Source organism: Diabrotica virgifera, chromosome 8 (assembly GCF_917563875.1).
Source record: "Diabrotica virgifera virgifera chromosome 8, PGI_DIABVI_V3a".
Taxonomy (NCBI): Eukaryota; Metazoa; Arthropoda; class Insecta; order Coleoptera; family Chrysomelidae; genus Diabrotica; species Diabrotica virgifera.
The window spans coordinates 100,310,471-100,325,295 of NC_065450.1; the positions used below are offsets into that span (position 1 = coordinate 100,310,471).

The 14,825-nt window shown below is 30.7% G+C and overlaps 1 protein-coding gene across 3 annotated transcripts in view; it reads left to right on the plus strand.

The window, feature by feature from the left end:
* Positions 1-14,825, plus strand: part of LOC114342595 (protein Shroom) — a 582,613-nt gene that overhangs the window by 545,420 nt on the left and 22,368 nt on the right. For all 3 annotated transcript variants that reach the window (XM_050659441.1, XM_050659440.1, XM_050659439.1), the window contains 2 exons: positions 11,037-11,226; positions 12,504-12,681. In XM_050659441.1, coding sequence (XP_050515398.1) covers positions 11,037-11,226; positions 12,504-12,681 — 368 coding nt within the window. The remainder of the gene's footprint in view (positions 1-11,036; positions 11,227-12,503; positions 12,682-14,825) is intronic.

Sequence of the window (14,825 nt, forward strand, 5' to 3'; positions counted from 1 at the left end):
GCAATATTCTAAAAATCAAGGCTTTGTCATGTCCGCCTTTAATGACTACGGGTAAAAAACCAAACGGTTGCGTAGAGCAGTTCTGCATTTTCCCTTGCCTTAAAAAACATTTTACAAAGTTTTGAAAAGGCGGACGGTTGTTTTTACCTATGTTTCATGGCAATGACAATTTTACCATTATTATATCGGTAAATCTGTGAGTAAGACATTTCTCGAACACTAGTTCAAATACTAACTAAAGTTAAACCACTATAAATTGGAAATAAATAAAATAAAAATATATACCATTTTATTCAGTTGCAATGCGAAGGCAAAACTGTCTATTTTTCACTTAGTACAGAGAGCGCAAACACCACTCTAAATCGACGATTTTCGACTCTCATTGGAGTCATCATCAGAGAGGCGTAGATTTGTTGCTCTCTACCCCAAGACTGTCGCTAGACACCTACTCCATAAAAGTCAGTTGCAATGCGGGGATAAGCTCTCGGTGTTTCTTCACTTGGGGCAGAGAGCAGCAAACCTCCACCTCTCTGATGATGACTCCAATTAGAGTCGATTTAGAGTGCTGGTTTGCGCTCTCTGTACTAAGTGAAAAATAAGACAGTTTTTCCTTCGCATTGCAACTGAATAAAAATGGTATACATTTTTATTTTATTTTATATTAGTTTTACTCCTGTGAGTAACATAGATCCATTTTCCTTTGGAATTTACCAGCTGAATTGCAAATTTTTAGAATTCCCTCTTGTCTTCTTCGCTTCAGCATCCATCTGGCTTGCAATTTTTAGAAGCCATGGAGGTGTTACCAGGAAAATGGTCCAATAAGTTTTCAATCAAATATCTTTTAGGAATATTTTTCAATATTTTTAATATTTCTATTAGGTTGAAAACTTTGACTTTTTGAAATAAATAGGTACATTTCGGGTAAACAATCTGCATATATGACGATAGAAACTCTACCGACAAATGAAGACAGGAGATTCCTCAGATAATTTTAAGACAGTTTAATCCAATTCCTCTAGTCCGAAAATGCTTCCTAAAGGAGCTAGAGGTAGGATGGCGTCTGGTATTTAGTTTTTCTTAAATATCTCCAGAACGCTTTTATTTAGAAAAACGAAAATTAATACGCCTATCTATCTTCCAAAGATAAGTCGATTCCATCCATTGCAAATTTCTTCTTACTTTAAGGGGCTATCCTAGTATAAAAGTAAGAAATTCATATACTTTTTTTGGGAATTTCTAAAATAAAAAGTACTGTACCAATTAAAATAAAAATGTATACCATTTTTATTCAGTTGCAATGCGAAGGCAAAACAATCTTACTTTTCAATTAGAATACGGAGTGCAGTCCAGTCCCTTTAATCGCGATTTTCGGCTCTTATTGGAGCCTCATCGGAAAGAACGTAGGCACTGTTCTCCATATTTTAACTGATTCGCATCGAGAGCCTTTCTTACCCATTGCAACCGAAGTGATGATAGTAGGTGGCTAGCGCCATCTGGCATTGAAAGACGAAGTAGTTTTCAATCCTAATAGTAAATTAATAATATTGAAAAATATTAAAAACATTACTAAAAGATTTTTAAATTGAAAACTTATTGGTACACTTTCCCGGTGACACCTCCAAGACTTCTACAATTTGCAAGTCAAATGGATGCTGCAGTGAAGACGAGAGGGAAGGAATTCTACACTATGCAATTCACATCCCCCGTCTGCAGCTGGTAAAGTTCCAACGGAAAAATGCACGTCTACGGAGTAATACGACTATAAAATAAAAATGTATACCATTTTTATTGTTGCAATGCGAAGGCAAAACAATCTTACTTTTCAATTAGAATACTAATGAAATACTACTTAGTGACTGAACTGCACTCCGTATTCTAATTGAAAAGTAAGATTGTTTTGCCTTCGCATTGCAACTGAATAAAAATGGTATACATTTTTATTTTATAGTCGTATTACTCCGTAGAGTAACTAGGTGCATTTTTCCGTTGGAACTTTACCAGCTGCAGACGGGGGATGTGAATTGCATAGTGTAGAATTCCTTCCCTCTCGTCTTCACTGCAGCATCCATTTGACTTGCAAATTGTAGAAGTCTTGGAGGTGTCACCAGGAAAGTGTACCAATAAGTTTTCAATTTAAAAATCTTTTAGTAATGTTTTTAATATTTTTCAATATTATTAATTTACTATTAGGATTGAAAACTACTTTACTACTGTACCAATTGATTTGAAAATTTGCACGAACATTCATTACAAAACGAAGTACATGTAAAACAATTTTCATAAAAAAATATTGAAAATTAAACGATTTATGCGCCATCTACTGGCACCGTGAAAATAAAAACATATCTGAACTGCTGCAGCGATTGGGACTAATAGAGATCCTAAAACATAAATCGTAAACATTTCGTACTTTTGCAATAGGATAGCCCCTTATGTCGATAGGATACACCGTGTTCTATAAAAATCGTTGTGAAAATTTTTCGTGTTTTGAATATAAAAAAAAATTTAAAAAAAACTATTTAGAAAAACGGAAACTGGTATTTTTTTCATACGTTTATTTATATTCCAGAGACGAATCGATTTCATTAATTGTGAATTTCTAGTACCGGTCATATTATGCGTCCGTTTTGGGTAGGTCATCGGTTATTTTATCGCATACCTTTTTTGTCTTCAATTTTTAAGAATTTTTGACATAAATTATTAAATTATGAGGTATTCTAGAACTAAAAGTTACTCTTGCTTTAAGTTGGTAAAATACATCGATTTTTTTTGAATTTTTTTTTCAAACTCAGGAAACGAAATATTTTCAAATCGATTTTTCTAGAAAACGGTGTGTTTTACCGACTTAAGTAAGAGTACCTTTTAGTAATAGAATACCTCACAATTTAATAATCCAGTATCAAAAATCCTTAAAAGTTAAAGACAAAAAAGTTATGCGATAAACTAACCGTTGCAACACCCAAAATGGACGCCAATGACTGGTATTAGAAATTCACAATGGATAGAATCGATTTATCTCTGGAAGATAAATATGTGTACCAATTTTCGTTTTTCTAACTAGAAGAATTCAGAAGGTGTTTACGAAAAACTAATTACACGACGCCATCTTCAAAGAGCTCTAGCTCCCTTAGGAAGCATTTTCGGACTAAGTGAATTTGGTTACATTGTCTTAAAATTATCTGAGGAATCTCCTGTCTTCATTTGTGTGTCTTCCTGTGTATTATACAGGGTGTCCCGAAAAGATTGGTCATAAATTATACCACACATTCTGGAGTCAAAAATAGTTCGATTGAACCTAACTTACCTTAGTACAAATGTGCTCATAAAAAAGTTACAGTCCTTTGAAGTTACAAAATGAGAATCGATTTTTTTCAATATATCGAAAACTATTAAAGATTTTTATTGAAAATGGACATGTATCATTCTTATGGCAGGATCATCTTAAAACAAAATTATAGTGAGATTTGTCCACCCCATAATAATTTTATGGGGTTTTTGATCCCTTAACCCCCCCCCCCAAACTTTTGTGTACGTTCCAGTTAATTCATTATTGTGGTACCATTAGTTAAACACAACGTTTTTAAAACTTTTTTGCCTCCTGGTATTTTTCGATAAGCGAGTTTTTAGCGAGATTAATATATTTACATAAAAATTGTATGGAAGTTTTGTTCCTTTAAACTCTTCAAATGTTTGTGTACGTTCCAATTAAACTATTATTGTGGTACCATTAGTTAAACACAGTGTTTTTAAAACTTTTTTGCCTCTTAGTCTTTTTTTGATGTCACCTTTTATCGAGATGTGGCTTCTTTTTCAAAATATACCTAAAAATGTAAATTATAAATACATTTTCAGATTATTAACAGGTCTCTATTTATAATCGTACTTACCATATTAGTCTAGTAAAATAAAATTACACTACATGTAAATCAAAATGTAAATTCGTACAGGTTGAAACAAATTTTATATCAAAGTTAAGGTGGGTACAAAAGATATTTTTAAGAAAGTATCCAAATTATACAAGGGGATCATTGTTTAAATAATTAAAAAGGGGTCATTTTTGCAAAAAAATTACTTTTTTAACTGCTGAGGTCATTCAATTAATTATGAAGGTCTATATGATTGTTTTCTGCAAAATTGAAGGGTAAATCTTTCACATAAGACTTACTAAATTAAATTTGGTCTCCTATTTATTTAAATAATTATACATAAAACTTTAAAAACAAATTTGCAAAAAATTATTTTTAGCGTTTTAAATAAGCACTATAAAATATCTTATTTTACAGGAGAAGTTGCGCTATATTATCAGTATTAATAAAAAAAAATTGGTCCAAAAATATTTAATATTTTTTGAGATATTGAATTTGTATATTAAATGTTACTCTATTTTCAATTGCAAAAACGCGGTTGTTGCCAAACAAATATTCACCTATATTAAATCTTATTATTTTTATTTTTATGTATATTTTCGATAAATGTATTGATAAATTCAAATTTCAATTAAACTTTTCCCTAAAATGACATTTGAAAATTATTCGAATTTGTTTATAATTTGTTTTTTAATAACGTCGCGGGGATTAAATATTTTGAAATGCCATTTCAATAATTGGGTTCCTGGGAATTTTTCACTAATTAACAATTTTTTTTACATCTGGCTGTATGGCAAACTGCCGAAGCCATATAACAAATTTTTTTGTCTGTTTTTCTTTTCTTTTTTTTTTTTCTTGGAGTTATATTACTACGGGCTCTTTTAGGGTTAAGTTTCATTAAGAATGTCGAATCTCTAAGTTGTAGATTCTAGACCTAAAAATATTAAGATTGGTCTAAAGTCACTTAAATAAAATGTGGCTACTTACTGATTTACAGGGTGTTTTATTTAAAAATTTAAAATTATTTTTACCAAGTACTTTCAAACTATTTCACGTATCCTTATCATACTTGGCAGAAAGTGTGGGTACTAGTCTACTAAATTGAGATAAATAAAAGTTTCTAGCTACTACCAGAGGCGTACGACAGGGGATAGTTAATGGTTGACCCTTCCCAAATTCTACGCCACTGAGGGAATTACTATTTTAGCGAAATTTTTCGATTCTACAATACTTTCTGTGTAAATAATACACTCTTTACTGGTAACGATTAAGTGATTAGTTTTCGAGATATTGGACGTTAAAAATGAAACGACATAGTTATTTTAATTCATTCATTCATTCATTCATTCATTCATTCATTTTAAACTTACAATATCTCTCAAACTGATGACTTTATCGATACCAATAAAGTTATTTACATACAAAGCATAGGAGAATCGAAAAATTTTGCTAAAATAGTAATTCACTCAGTGGCGTAGAATTTGGGAAGGGTCAATCATTCACTATCCCCTGTCGTACGCCTCTGGCACTAGCTAGAAACGTTTATTAATCACAATTTAGTAGGGTGTATAATAGCCACACATTCTGCCAAGTATGATAAAGATACGTCAAATAATTTTAAAGTACTTTGTAACAATAGTTATTAAATTTTTAAATAAAATACCCTGTAACTCAGTAAGTAGCCACATTTTATTTAAGAGATTTTAGTTAAATCTTAATATTTTTAGGTCTAGAATCTACAACTCAGAGATTCGAAATTCTTAATAAAATTTAACCCTAAAAGGGCCCGTTGTAATATAACGTTTTAATATAACGTGTAATATAAAGAAAAAAAGAAGAAGAAAAAACAGACAAAAAAATTTGTTAATTAGTGAAAAATTCCCAGGAACCCAATTATTGAAATGGCATTTCAAAATATTTAATCCCCGCGACGTTATTAAAAAACAAATTATAAACATATTCGAATAATTTTCAAATGTTATTTTAGGGAAAAGTTTAATTGAAATTTGAATTTATCAATACATTTATCGAAAATATACATAAAAATAAAAATAATAAGATTTAATATAGGTGAATATTTGTTTGGCAACAACCGCGTTTTTGCAATTAAAAATAGAGTAACATTTAATAAACAAATTCAATATCTCAAAAAATATTAAATATTTTTGGACCAATTTTTTTTTATTAATACTGATAATATAGCGCAACTTCTCCTGTAAAATAAGATATTTTATAGTGCTTATTTAAAACGCTAAAAATAATTTTTTGCAAATTTGTTTTTAAAGTTTTATGTATAATTATTTAAATAAATAGGGGACCAAATTTAATTCAGTAAGTCTTATGTGAAAGATTTACCCTTCAATTTTGCAGAAAACAATCCTATAGACCTTCATTATTAATTGAATGACCTCAGCAGTTAAAAAAGTAATTTTTTTGCAAAAATGACCCCTTTTTAATTATTTAAACAATGATCCCCTTGTATAATTTGGATACTTTCTTGAAAATATCTTTTGTACCCACCTAAACTTTGATATAAAATTGGTTTCAACCTGTACGAATTTACATTTTGATTTACATGTAGTGTAATTTGATTTTACTAGACTAATATGGTTAAGTACGATTATAAATAGCGACCTTATGGCGAATGGATTTAGTGTCCGCAGTCATATAAACCCAAATAAACAACAAACAAATAGCGACCTGTTAATAATCTGAAAATGTATTTATAATTTACTAGTCCGGAAAGCCACTGCGCATCCGCTAGGAAAAATATTCTAATTTGGATTTTTTGCACAATCTTACTGAAAAAGGACCCCTTTTAACAAATTTGCATGTTGCCAGGACCAAAAGTTGGTCAAAAATTTTTCAAACGTTTTTTTTTTCCTAAAATATTTTTTTGCATGGAACAATTTTTTTAGGTTTCTTGGATCATTCCAAACAGAAAAGGTCTTTAGTGACTTTTCTCTAAAGTTGATAGTTTTTGACATATAAGCGATTAAAAATTGAAAAATTGCGAAAACGGCCATTTTTAACCCTCAAAAACTATGTGAAAAACTGAAAATTTGAATATTGCCAAGGTAGATAGATATTCTTTAAACATCGATTGATGAAATCCTGAAGAGTTTTTTGCAATACAGTATTCAAAACTCCTTTGTTTTTTAATTGCTAATCAAGCGTGCGCGACACTATTTTCCACCGTTGCATGTGTATGCAGTATGGTGGAAAAAGTACTTTAAGGAAAAATCCCGAAACAGGTCGATTTTTATTTTTAAGTTATGATATTGTGACATATATGGTATACTAGTGACGTCATCCATCTGGGCGTGATGACGTAATCGATGATTTTTTTAAATGAGAATAGGGGTCGTATGCTAGCTCATTTGAAAGGTTCTTCAATTTTCTATTCAGTAATATAAACATTTACATAATTATTTATACAGGGTGTCCAATAATTTAATTTTTTTGTCAATTTGCCAAATGATTGAATTTAATAAAAAAATTTTGGACACCCTGTATAAATAATTATGTACATGTTTATATTACTGAATAGAGAATTGAAGAACCTTTCAAATGAGCCAGCACACGACCCGTATTCTCATTTAAAAAAATCATCGATTACGCCATCACGCCCAGATGGATGACGTCACTAGTATACCATATGTGTCACAATATCATAACTTAAAAATAAAAATCGACCTGTTTCGGGATTTTTCTTTAAAGTCACCGGTTTACGAAATAACGAATTTATTCCTTTCATTTGCACCATACTGCATACACATGCAACGGTGGAAAATAATGTCGCGCACGCTTGATTGGCAATTAAAAAACAAAGAGGTTTTTGTTAGTGTATTGCAAAAAACTCTTCGGGATTTCATCAATCGATGTTTAAAGAATATCTACCTACCTTGACCACATTCAAATTTTCAGTTTTTCACATAGTTTTTGAGGGTTAAAAATGGCCAATTTCGAAATTTTTCAATTTTTAATCGCTTGTATGTCAAAAACTATCAACTTTAGAGAAAAGTCACTAAAGACCTTTTCTGTTTGGAATGATCCAAGAAACCTAAAAAAATTTTGTTCCATGCAAAAAAAATAATTTTAGGAAAAAAACAAAAAAAAACGTTTAAAAAATGTTTGACCAACTTTTGGTCCTGGCAACATGCAAATTTGTTAAAAGGGGTCCTTTTTGAGTAAGATTGTGCAAAAAATCCGAATTAGAATATTTTTCCTAGCGGATGCGCAGTGGCTTTCTGTACTATACAATTTTAGGTATATTTTGAAAAAGAAGCCACATCTCGATAAAAGGTGACTTATCAAAAAAAGACTAAGGGGCAAAAAAGTTTTAAAAACACTGTGTTTAACTAATGGTACCACAATAATAGTTTAATTGGAACGTACAAACATTTGGGGGGTTTAAAGGAACAAAACTCCCATAAAATTTTTATGTAAATATATTAATCTCGATAAAAACTCGCTTATCGAAAAAATACTAGGAGGCAAAAAAGTTTTAAAAACGTTGTGTTTAACTAATGGTACCACAATAATGAATTAACTGGAACGTACACAAAAGTTTGGGGGGTTTAAGGGATCAAAACCCCCATAAAATTATTATGGGGTGGACAAATCTCACTATAATTTTGTTTTAAGATGATCCTGCCATAAGAATGATACATGTCCATTTTCAATAAAAATCTTTAATAGTTTTCGATATATTGAAAAAAATCGATTTTCATTTTGTAACTTCAAAGGACTGTAACTTTTTTATGAGCACATTTGTACTAAGGTAAGTTAGGTTCAATCGAACTATTTTTGACTCCAGAATGTGTGGTATAATTTATGACCAATCTTTTCGGGACACGCTGTATAATACACAGGGTGTCCAGAAACTCTACCGACAAATGAAGACAGGAGATTCCTCAGATAATTTTAAGACAATCTAACCAAATTCACTTAGTCCGAAAATGCTTCCTAAGGGAGCTAGAGCTCTTTGAAGATGGCGTCTTGTAATTAGATTTTCTTAAACACCTTCTGAATTCTTCTAGTTAGAAAAACGAAAATTGGTACACATATTTATCTTCCAGAGATAAATCGATTCTATCCATTGTGAATTTCTAATACCAGTCATTGGCGTCCGTTTTGGGTGTTGCAACGGTTAGTTTATCGCATAACTTTTTTGTCTTTAACTTTTAAGGATTTTTGATACTGGATTATTAAATTGTGAGGTATTCTATTACTAAAAGGTACTTTTGCTTTAAGTCGGTAAAACACACCGTTTTCTAGAAAAATCGATTTGAAAATATTTCGTTTCCTGAGTTTGAAAAAAAAATTGAAAAAAATTCAAAAAAATCGATGTATTTTACCAACTTAAAGCAAGAGTAACTTTTAGTACTAGAATACCTCATAATTTAATAATTTAGTGCCAAAAATTCTTAAAAATTGAAGACAAAAAAGGTATGCGATAAAATAACCGTTGACCTACCCAAAACGGACGCATAATATGACCGGTACTAGAAATTCGCAATTAATGAAGTCGATTCATCTCTGGAATATAAATAAACGTACCAGTTTTCGTTTTTCTAAAGAGTTTCTTTTTAATTTTTTTTTGATATTCAAAACACGAAAAATTTTCACAACGATTTTTCTAGAACACGGTGTATCCTATCGACTTAAAGTAAGAAGAAATTTGCAATGGATGGAATCGACTTATCTTTGGAAGATAGATAGGCGTATTAATTTTCGTTTTTCTAAATAAAAGCGTTCGGGAGATATTTAAGAAAAACTAAATACCAGACGCCATCATACCTCTAGCTCCTTTAGGAAGCATTTTCGGACTAGAGGAATTGGATTAAATTGTCTTAAAATTATCTGAGGAATCTCCTGTCTTCATTTGTCGGTAGAGTTTCTATCGACATATATGTAGATTGTTTACCCGAAATGTACCTATTTATTTCCAAAAGTCAAAGTTTTCAACCTAATAGAAATATTAAAAATATTGAAAAATATTCCTAAAGGATATTTGATTGAAAACTTATTGGACCATTTTCCTGGCAACACCTCCATGGCTTCTAAAAATTGCAAGCCAGATGGATGCCAGATGGATTTCTAGTACCGGTCTTATTTAAAACGCTAAAAATAATTTTTTGCAAATTTGTGTTTTAAGTTTTATATACAATTATAATAAATAGGGGGTCAAATTTAATTTAGTAAGTCTTATGTGAAAGATTTACCCTTCAACTTTGCAGAAAAAAATCCCGTAGACCTTCATTAATAAGTGAATTAACTGAGAAGTTAAAAAAGTATTTATTTTGCAAAAATGACCCCTTTTTAATTATTTAAACAATGATCCCCTTGTATGATTTGGATACTTTCTAGAAAATATCTTTTGTACCCACCGCAGACGTTCGGATACAATTAGCGTCTCTTTGCAAAGACAATGACGTCGACTTTGCAAAGTAACAAGACACTTACTCAACACACACACTACACATTACACCTGAGTTAGTGATATGTTATACAATTACGTGGCTAAAGGTTCTAGTTCTAAACCAAGGCCAGAATCAGAGAAAAAAATCTTTTGTACCGACCTAAACTTTGATATAAAATTTGTTTTAACCTGTACGAATTTACATTTTGACTTTTTTTTATTTTATTAGGCTATATACAAATATGTGGTGGATTCGATAAATATTCAAAATATCTCGATAAACACTGGCTTATCGAAAAAGTCTTAAGAGGCAAAAATGTTTTAAAAATAGTGTGTTTAACTAATGGTGCCACACTAATAATTAAATTGAAACGTACACAAATTTGGGGGGATACACAAATAAATTTTTTATGGGGTACACAAATTTCACTTTAATTTTTATTTAAGATGCTGCTGCCATAAGAATGCCACATGTCCATTTTCAATGAAAAAGCTCATAAGAGTTTTCGATATCTGAAAAAAAATTAATTTTCATTTTGTAACTTCAAAGGGCTGTAACTTTTTTTTGTGTGCACTATTGTATATAGGTAAGTGAGGTTCAATCAACCTATTTTTGACCCCAGAATCTGTGGTATAATTTATTACCAATCTTTTCGGGACACCCTGTGTAATAAAAAAATGTGCTGTATATTTCGCTGTTTAAAATACTTTCTTATTAATTTTAACAGAATTTAAATATTTTTTAGTTACCTTACCGGGGCATAAAAAATCAACAGATTACATTCAGGGGTTGTTTCGAGAAGAAATTACTTCTAGACCTAGACCTTTGAGTAGGAGTAAAAGTAATGCGTCCAACAGTACACCTCCTCCAGTCTTTACGCTTTCTGTAACTACATCGACTACCAGTACGGTATCTAGTGCAACATCAAAATTAAGGTATGTATATGAATAAACAATTATTTTTTAATAAATCGAAACTAACAGTTCCCTGTCATTTAAGGGCGACAACACTGCCAAGGAGGTAAGGCTGCCTGAGGAAATGGAAAGCCATAACGTTATTAAATAATAGATCTTGAGTAAGCGTTTAAAAGTGTTTCTTTAAACGTTTCTCGTATTTTTTTTAGACTTATAATAGTATATTATTCAAACAGCATGTAATGATTGCTATTACTCACGATGATGAAGTTTGCGACACGAGCCGTAGGCGAGTGTCGTAATTTATCAGAGTTAGTAATAGCCATTACATGAGAGTAGAATACTATACTTTTTCTACCACCTCTTTTATTTTGATTAGTAGAAAAATATAATTATAAACTACTAACATTATTTAAAATCGAAAAATTTGGCAACACTATTATGAAACAGTTGTCATTAGTGTCATGGTATATAATGGCGGTGGCTTTTAAAAATAATACATATTTTAAGGCAGTTACATGAAAAAGAACGTTTGCTCCCAATAAAAACCTATTGTACAATTAATAGTAAGTGAAACAGAATTCATTGATATAAATTTCATATCCGTAAACTCTTTTTTCGGAATTAGTACCCATTGTTTATATTTATCTTTAAATAACGTCAATCTTAAAATGTCAAATGTTGAAATTTAAACGTAAAAAATATACTGATCCATTGTTACAGTTAAAAACACTTTTCGAAGTTAATTGTTAATATAAATTACAATGATTATTTTATTAATTAAACAAGTTTAAGTAATTTTATTTGCTAATAATAAGTATATTCAAAGTGCCAAGCACCACTTGAATCTAACTTCAACCCGTGAGTAATGACCCGTGAGTAATGAACTATTATTTCACGGGTAAAGTAATGGGTGTTATCTATTCAAAAATAGTGAATAATGAGGATATTATTAAACGGTCGTAGAAAAAACTCATATTTGCCTCCAATGTTGTTTATCTATATTAAATTATGTTTGTTATATTTGAAAACCGACTGCTATAGACAACAGTTAAACTATTATATCTTGTTCTTATTTTAAACAACTAGTCTTATTTGGATTCATGCCACTGGGCTGTTATTTCAATTATGCATATTGTTGATTGGCTTGAAATGTGACATATTGCAATAGACATTGATAGTTAAAAATCTTAAGTTTTTAATATTAGTTACTGCCTGCCACTCAAAGAAAACATTTTTCATTTAAAAATCTATGTTAATGTTTAATTTCAATTTTATTAAATACGTCCTATTTTTAGTACGTCACCATCCTCACCTACAACATCTGTAACCTCGTCGTTTGAATCGAGTCCACTATCGAGTTCTTCAACGTGCTTTGTCAATTTAGAACCTAATTCAGCGTATCCAGTAGGATATATCCCGGAAAGAAAAAACTGCTTAACAGTTAAGAATACTCGATACCTAAATCAGAAGAAGGTAAGTTATTATTTTTAAGTAAGTATGGAAGTAAGTACGGTAAGTACAGAATATGGATTGAAAATAAGTATACAGAAAACCAAAGTAATGATCATCGACACAATCAGAGACAACCAAACAAAGATCAGTAACATGGCAGGTTACGAACTGGTCAGACAATTTAATTAGTTAAGCTTCGTCACCACTAACAGTGGAGGATGCGAAGACGAGATCCATCGACGCATCACAATGGCCAGATCGGAAACAGTCAAACAAAAATATGGAGGAATACTGAAATTACAAAAAACACAAAATTACGACTTGTTCAAGTAATAACATTTCCTATGGCCCAGTGGCGCATCCAGGTGGGGATTTGGGGGTTAAAACTGCTCCCAGGCATATAAAAAAAATACATAAAGAATAGTGGGAAAATGTAACTTGTCTTTAACAAACAATACAAAATAATTTCGATGCCCAAGCCAACTCAACCCCAGAGGAAAATTCTACGTGCGCCACTGCTATCGCCACCTACGCTTCAGAGACACAGACCATCAAAAAAGCTGATACAAAGCGCATAATAGCATTTGAAATGTGGGTCTATCATATAATGTTGCGCATACCATGGATCGCACATTACACAAATAATTCAATACTAGAAGAACGTAATGTAAAAACTAGACTTACCACAACTATCAACCAAAATATTCTGAGATATTTTGGACATATGTATAACTAGAAGAAGAGAAGGCATGGAACGAATGATAATGCATTCGATCATTCATAGATAGTCCAGGGTAATAGATAGTCCAGGTTTTTTCCATGAAACCCGAGCAGCCAGGGTACTGAAGCGTTTTTTCGACAGGTAATAACTATGAGAACAAATTGTAACTATTTACTGCGTAGGATCTGGTGGCCATTTTTATTTATAAACAATTTAGTGTCAAAAACAGCCTTTTTTCCTTTTTTTTAAATCGAGGGAAAACAGTGGACCTTTGGTTACTTTAGAACAAACATCTTCGAGAGCATGGAAAAAGTTTTAAAATGAAATGTTACAAAGGTTGATATACTTATTTATTGTTAATATAATTGAGAAAAAAGGTCTAAATTGCAAAAAAAAAATAATTTTGCAATAACTATTGTAAAAATTACAGCTTTGAAATTTTTGTCAAATGAGGGTTCTTTGGTGCGTAATATGGGACAAAAATTTCTAAGAGAATCATTCAATTGTTTATATTTTATTCAAATTGTTTATCCCAGAGAGCTTTTTCTGCAATAACATAAGTCAGAAAAACATAATGCTAAAACCATTCTGCAGGTGTCAAATGAAAGAGAATAAGCTAAACTTTCAAACTTGTTTAAAAAAAGTTAATAAAAAATGCACTTATCATTAATAAATAATTATACAAAAGTCTCGTCAATTTTCCCTTATAAGCAATTTGAATAACTTTCTTGTTATGGCCGGTACAAATTTTTTTTTACAAATTCTAAAAGATGGCATTTTTACACGAACTTAAAAAAATAAGTTAGCCTAGGTCAATTAAAGCCAAAGTTAGCAACTTTTTTTTTTTTAAATTCATAGCTAATTTGTTTATAATAAATAAGTATCGAAAATAGCGCTCTTTCGCTTTCAAAGACCGAAGTATTCATGAAAAAATTTTGGTTTTATTTTCTCTTCAAGGGAGTCGTCAATAAAGCTTCAAAAATGAAGTACAAACGCGACCCGCTTGCAACCGACGAAGTAGAAGCATAAAATCCGTGCGACCTTTAAAATATCAACTTCAAAATTCTACAGTTTTTTGTATCTTATGAACCAACCAATGGATTTTAATGTTTTTTTTTAATTTATATGTACTTTTAGCGTACTTTACAAATATGGAGTCAGTTGATTCATAAATTATGTAATAAACAATTTAATTTGTTTAAACCTATTTAAAAAAATTTACCTTGTTTTAGGTGCACAACTCTATAATGCTATGTATGTAATAATTGATAAAAAATTGTAATAAATATATATACAGAGTGAGTCTGTAATTTGGAATAAATTCAATAGTTCAAATACTGATTGGTTTTTTGAAAAATACTCAGACCTGTCAATTAGTATGTCAAATCTAAATTTTTTACATAAAATAATAATGTATACAGGGTGTCCCAATTTAGAGATATGA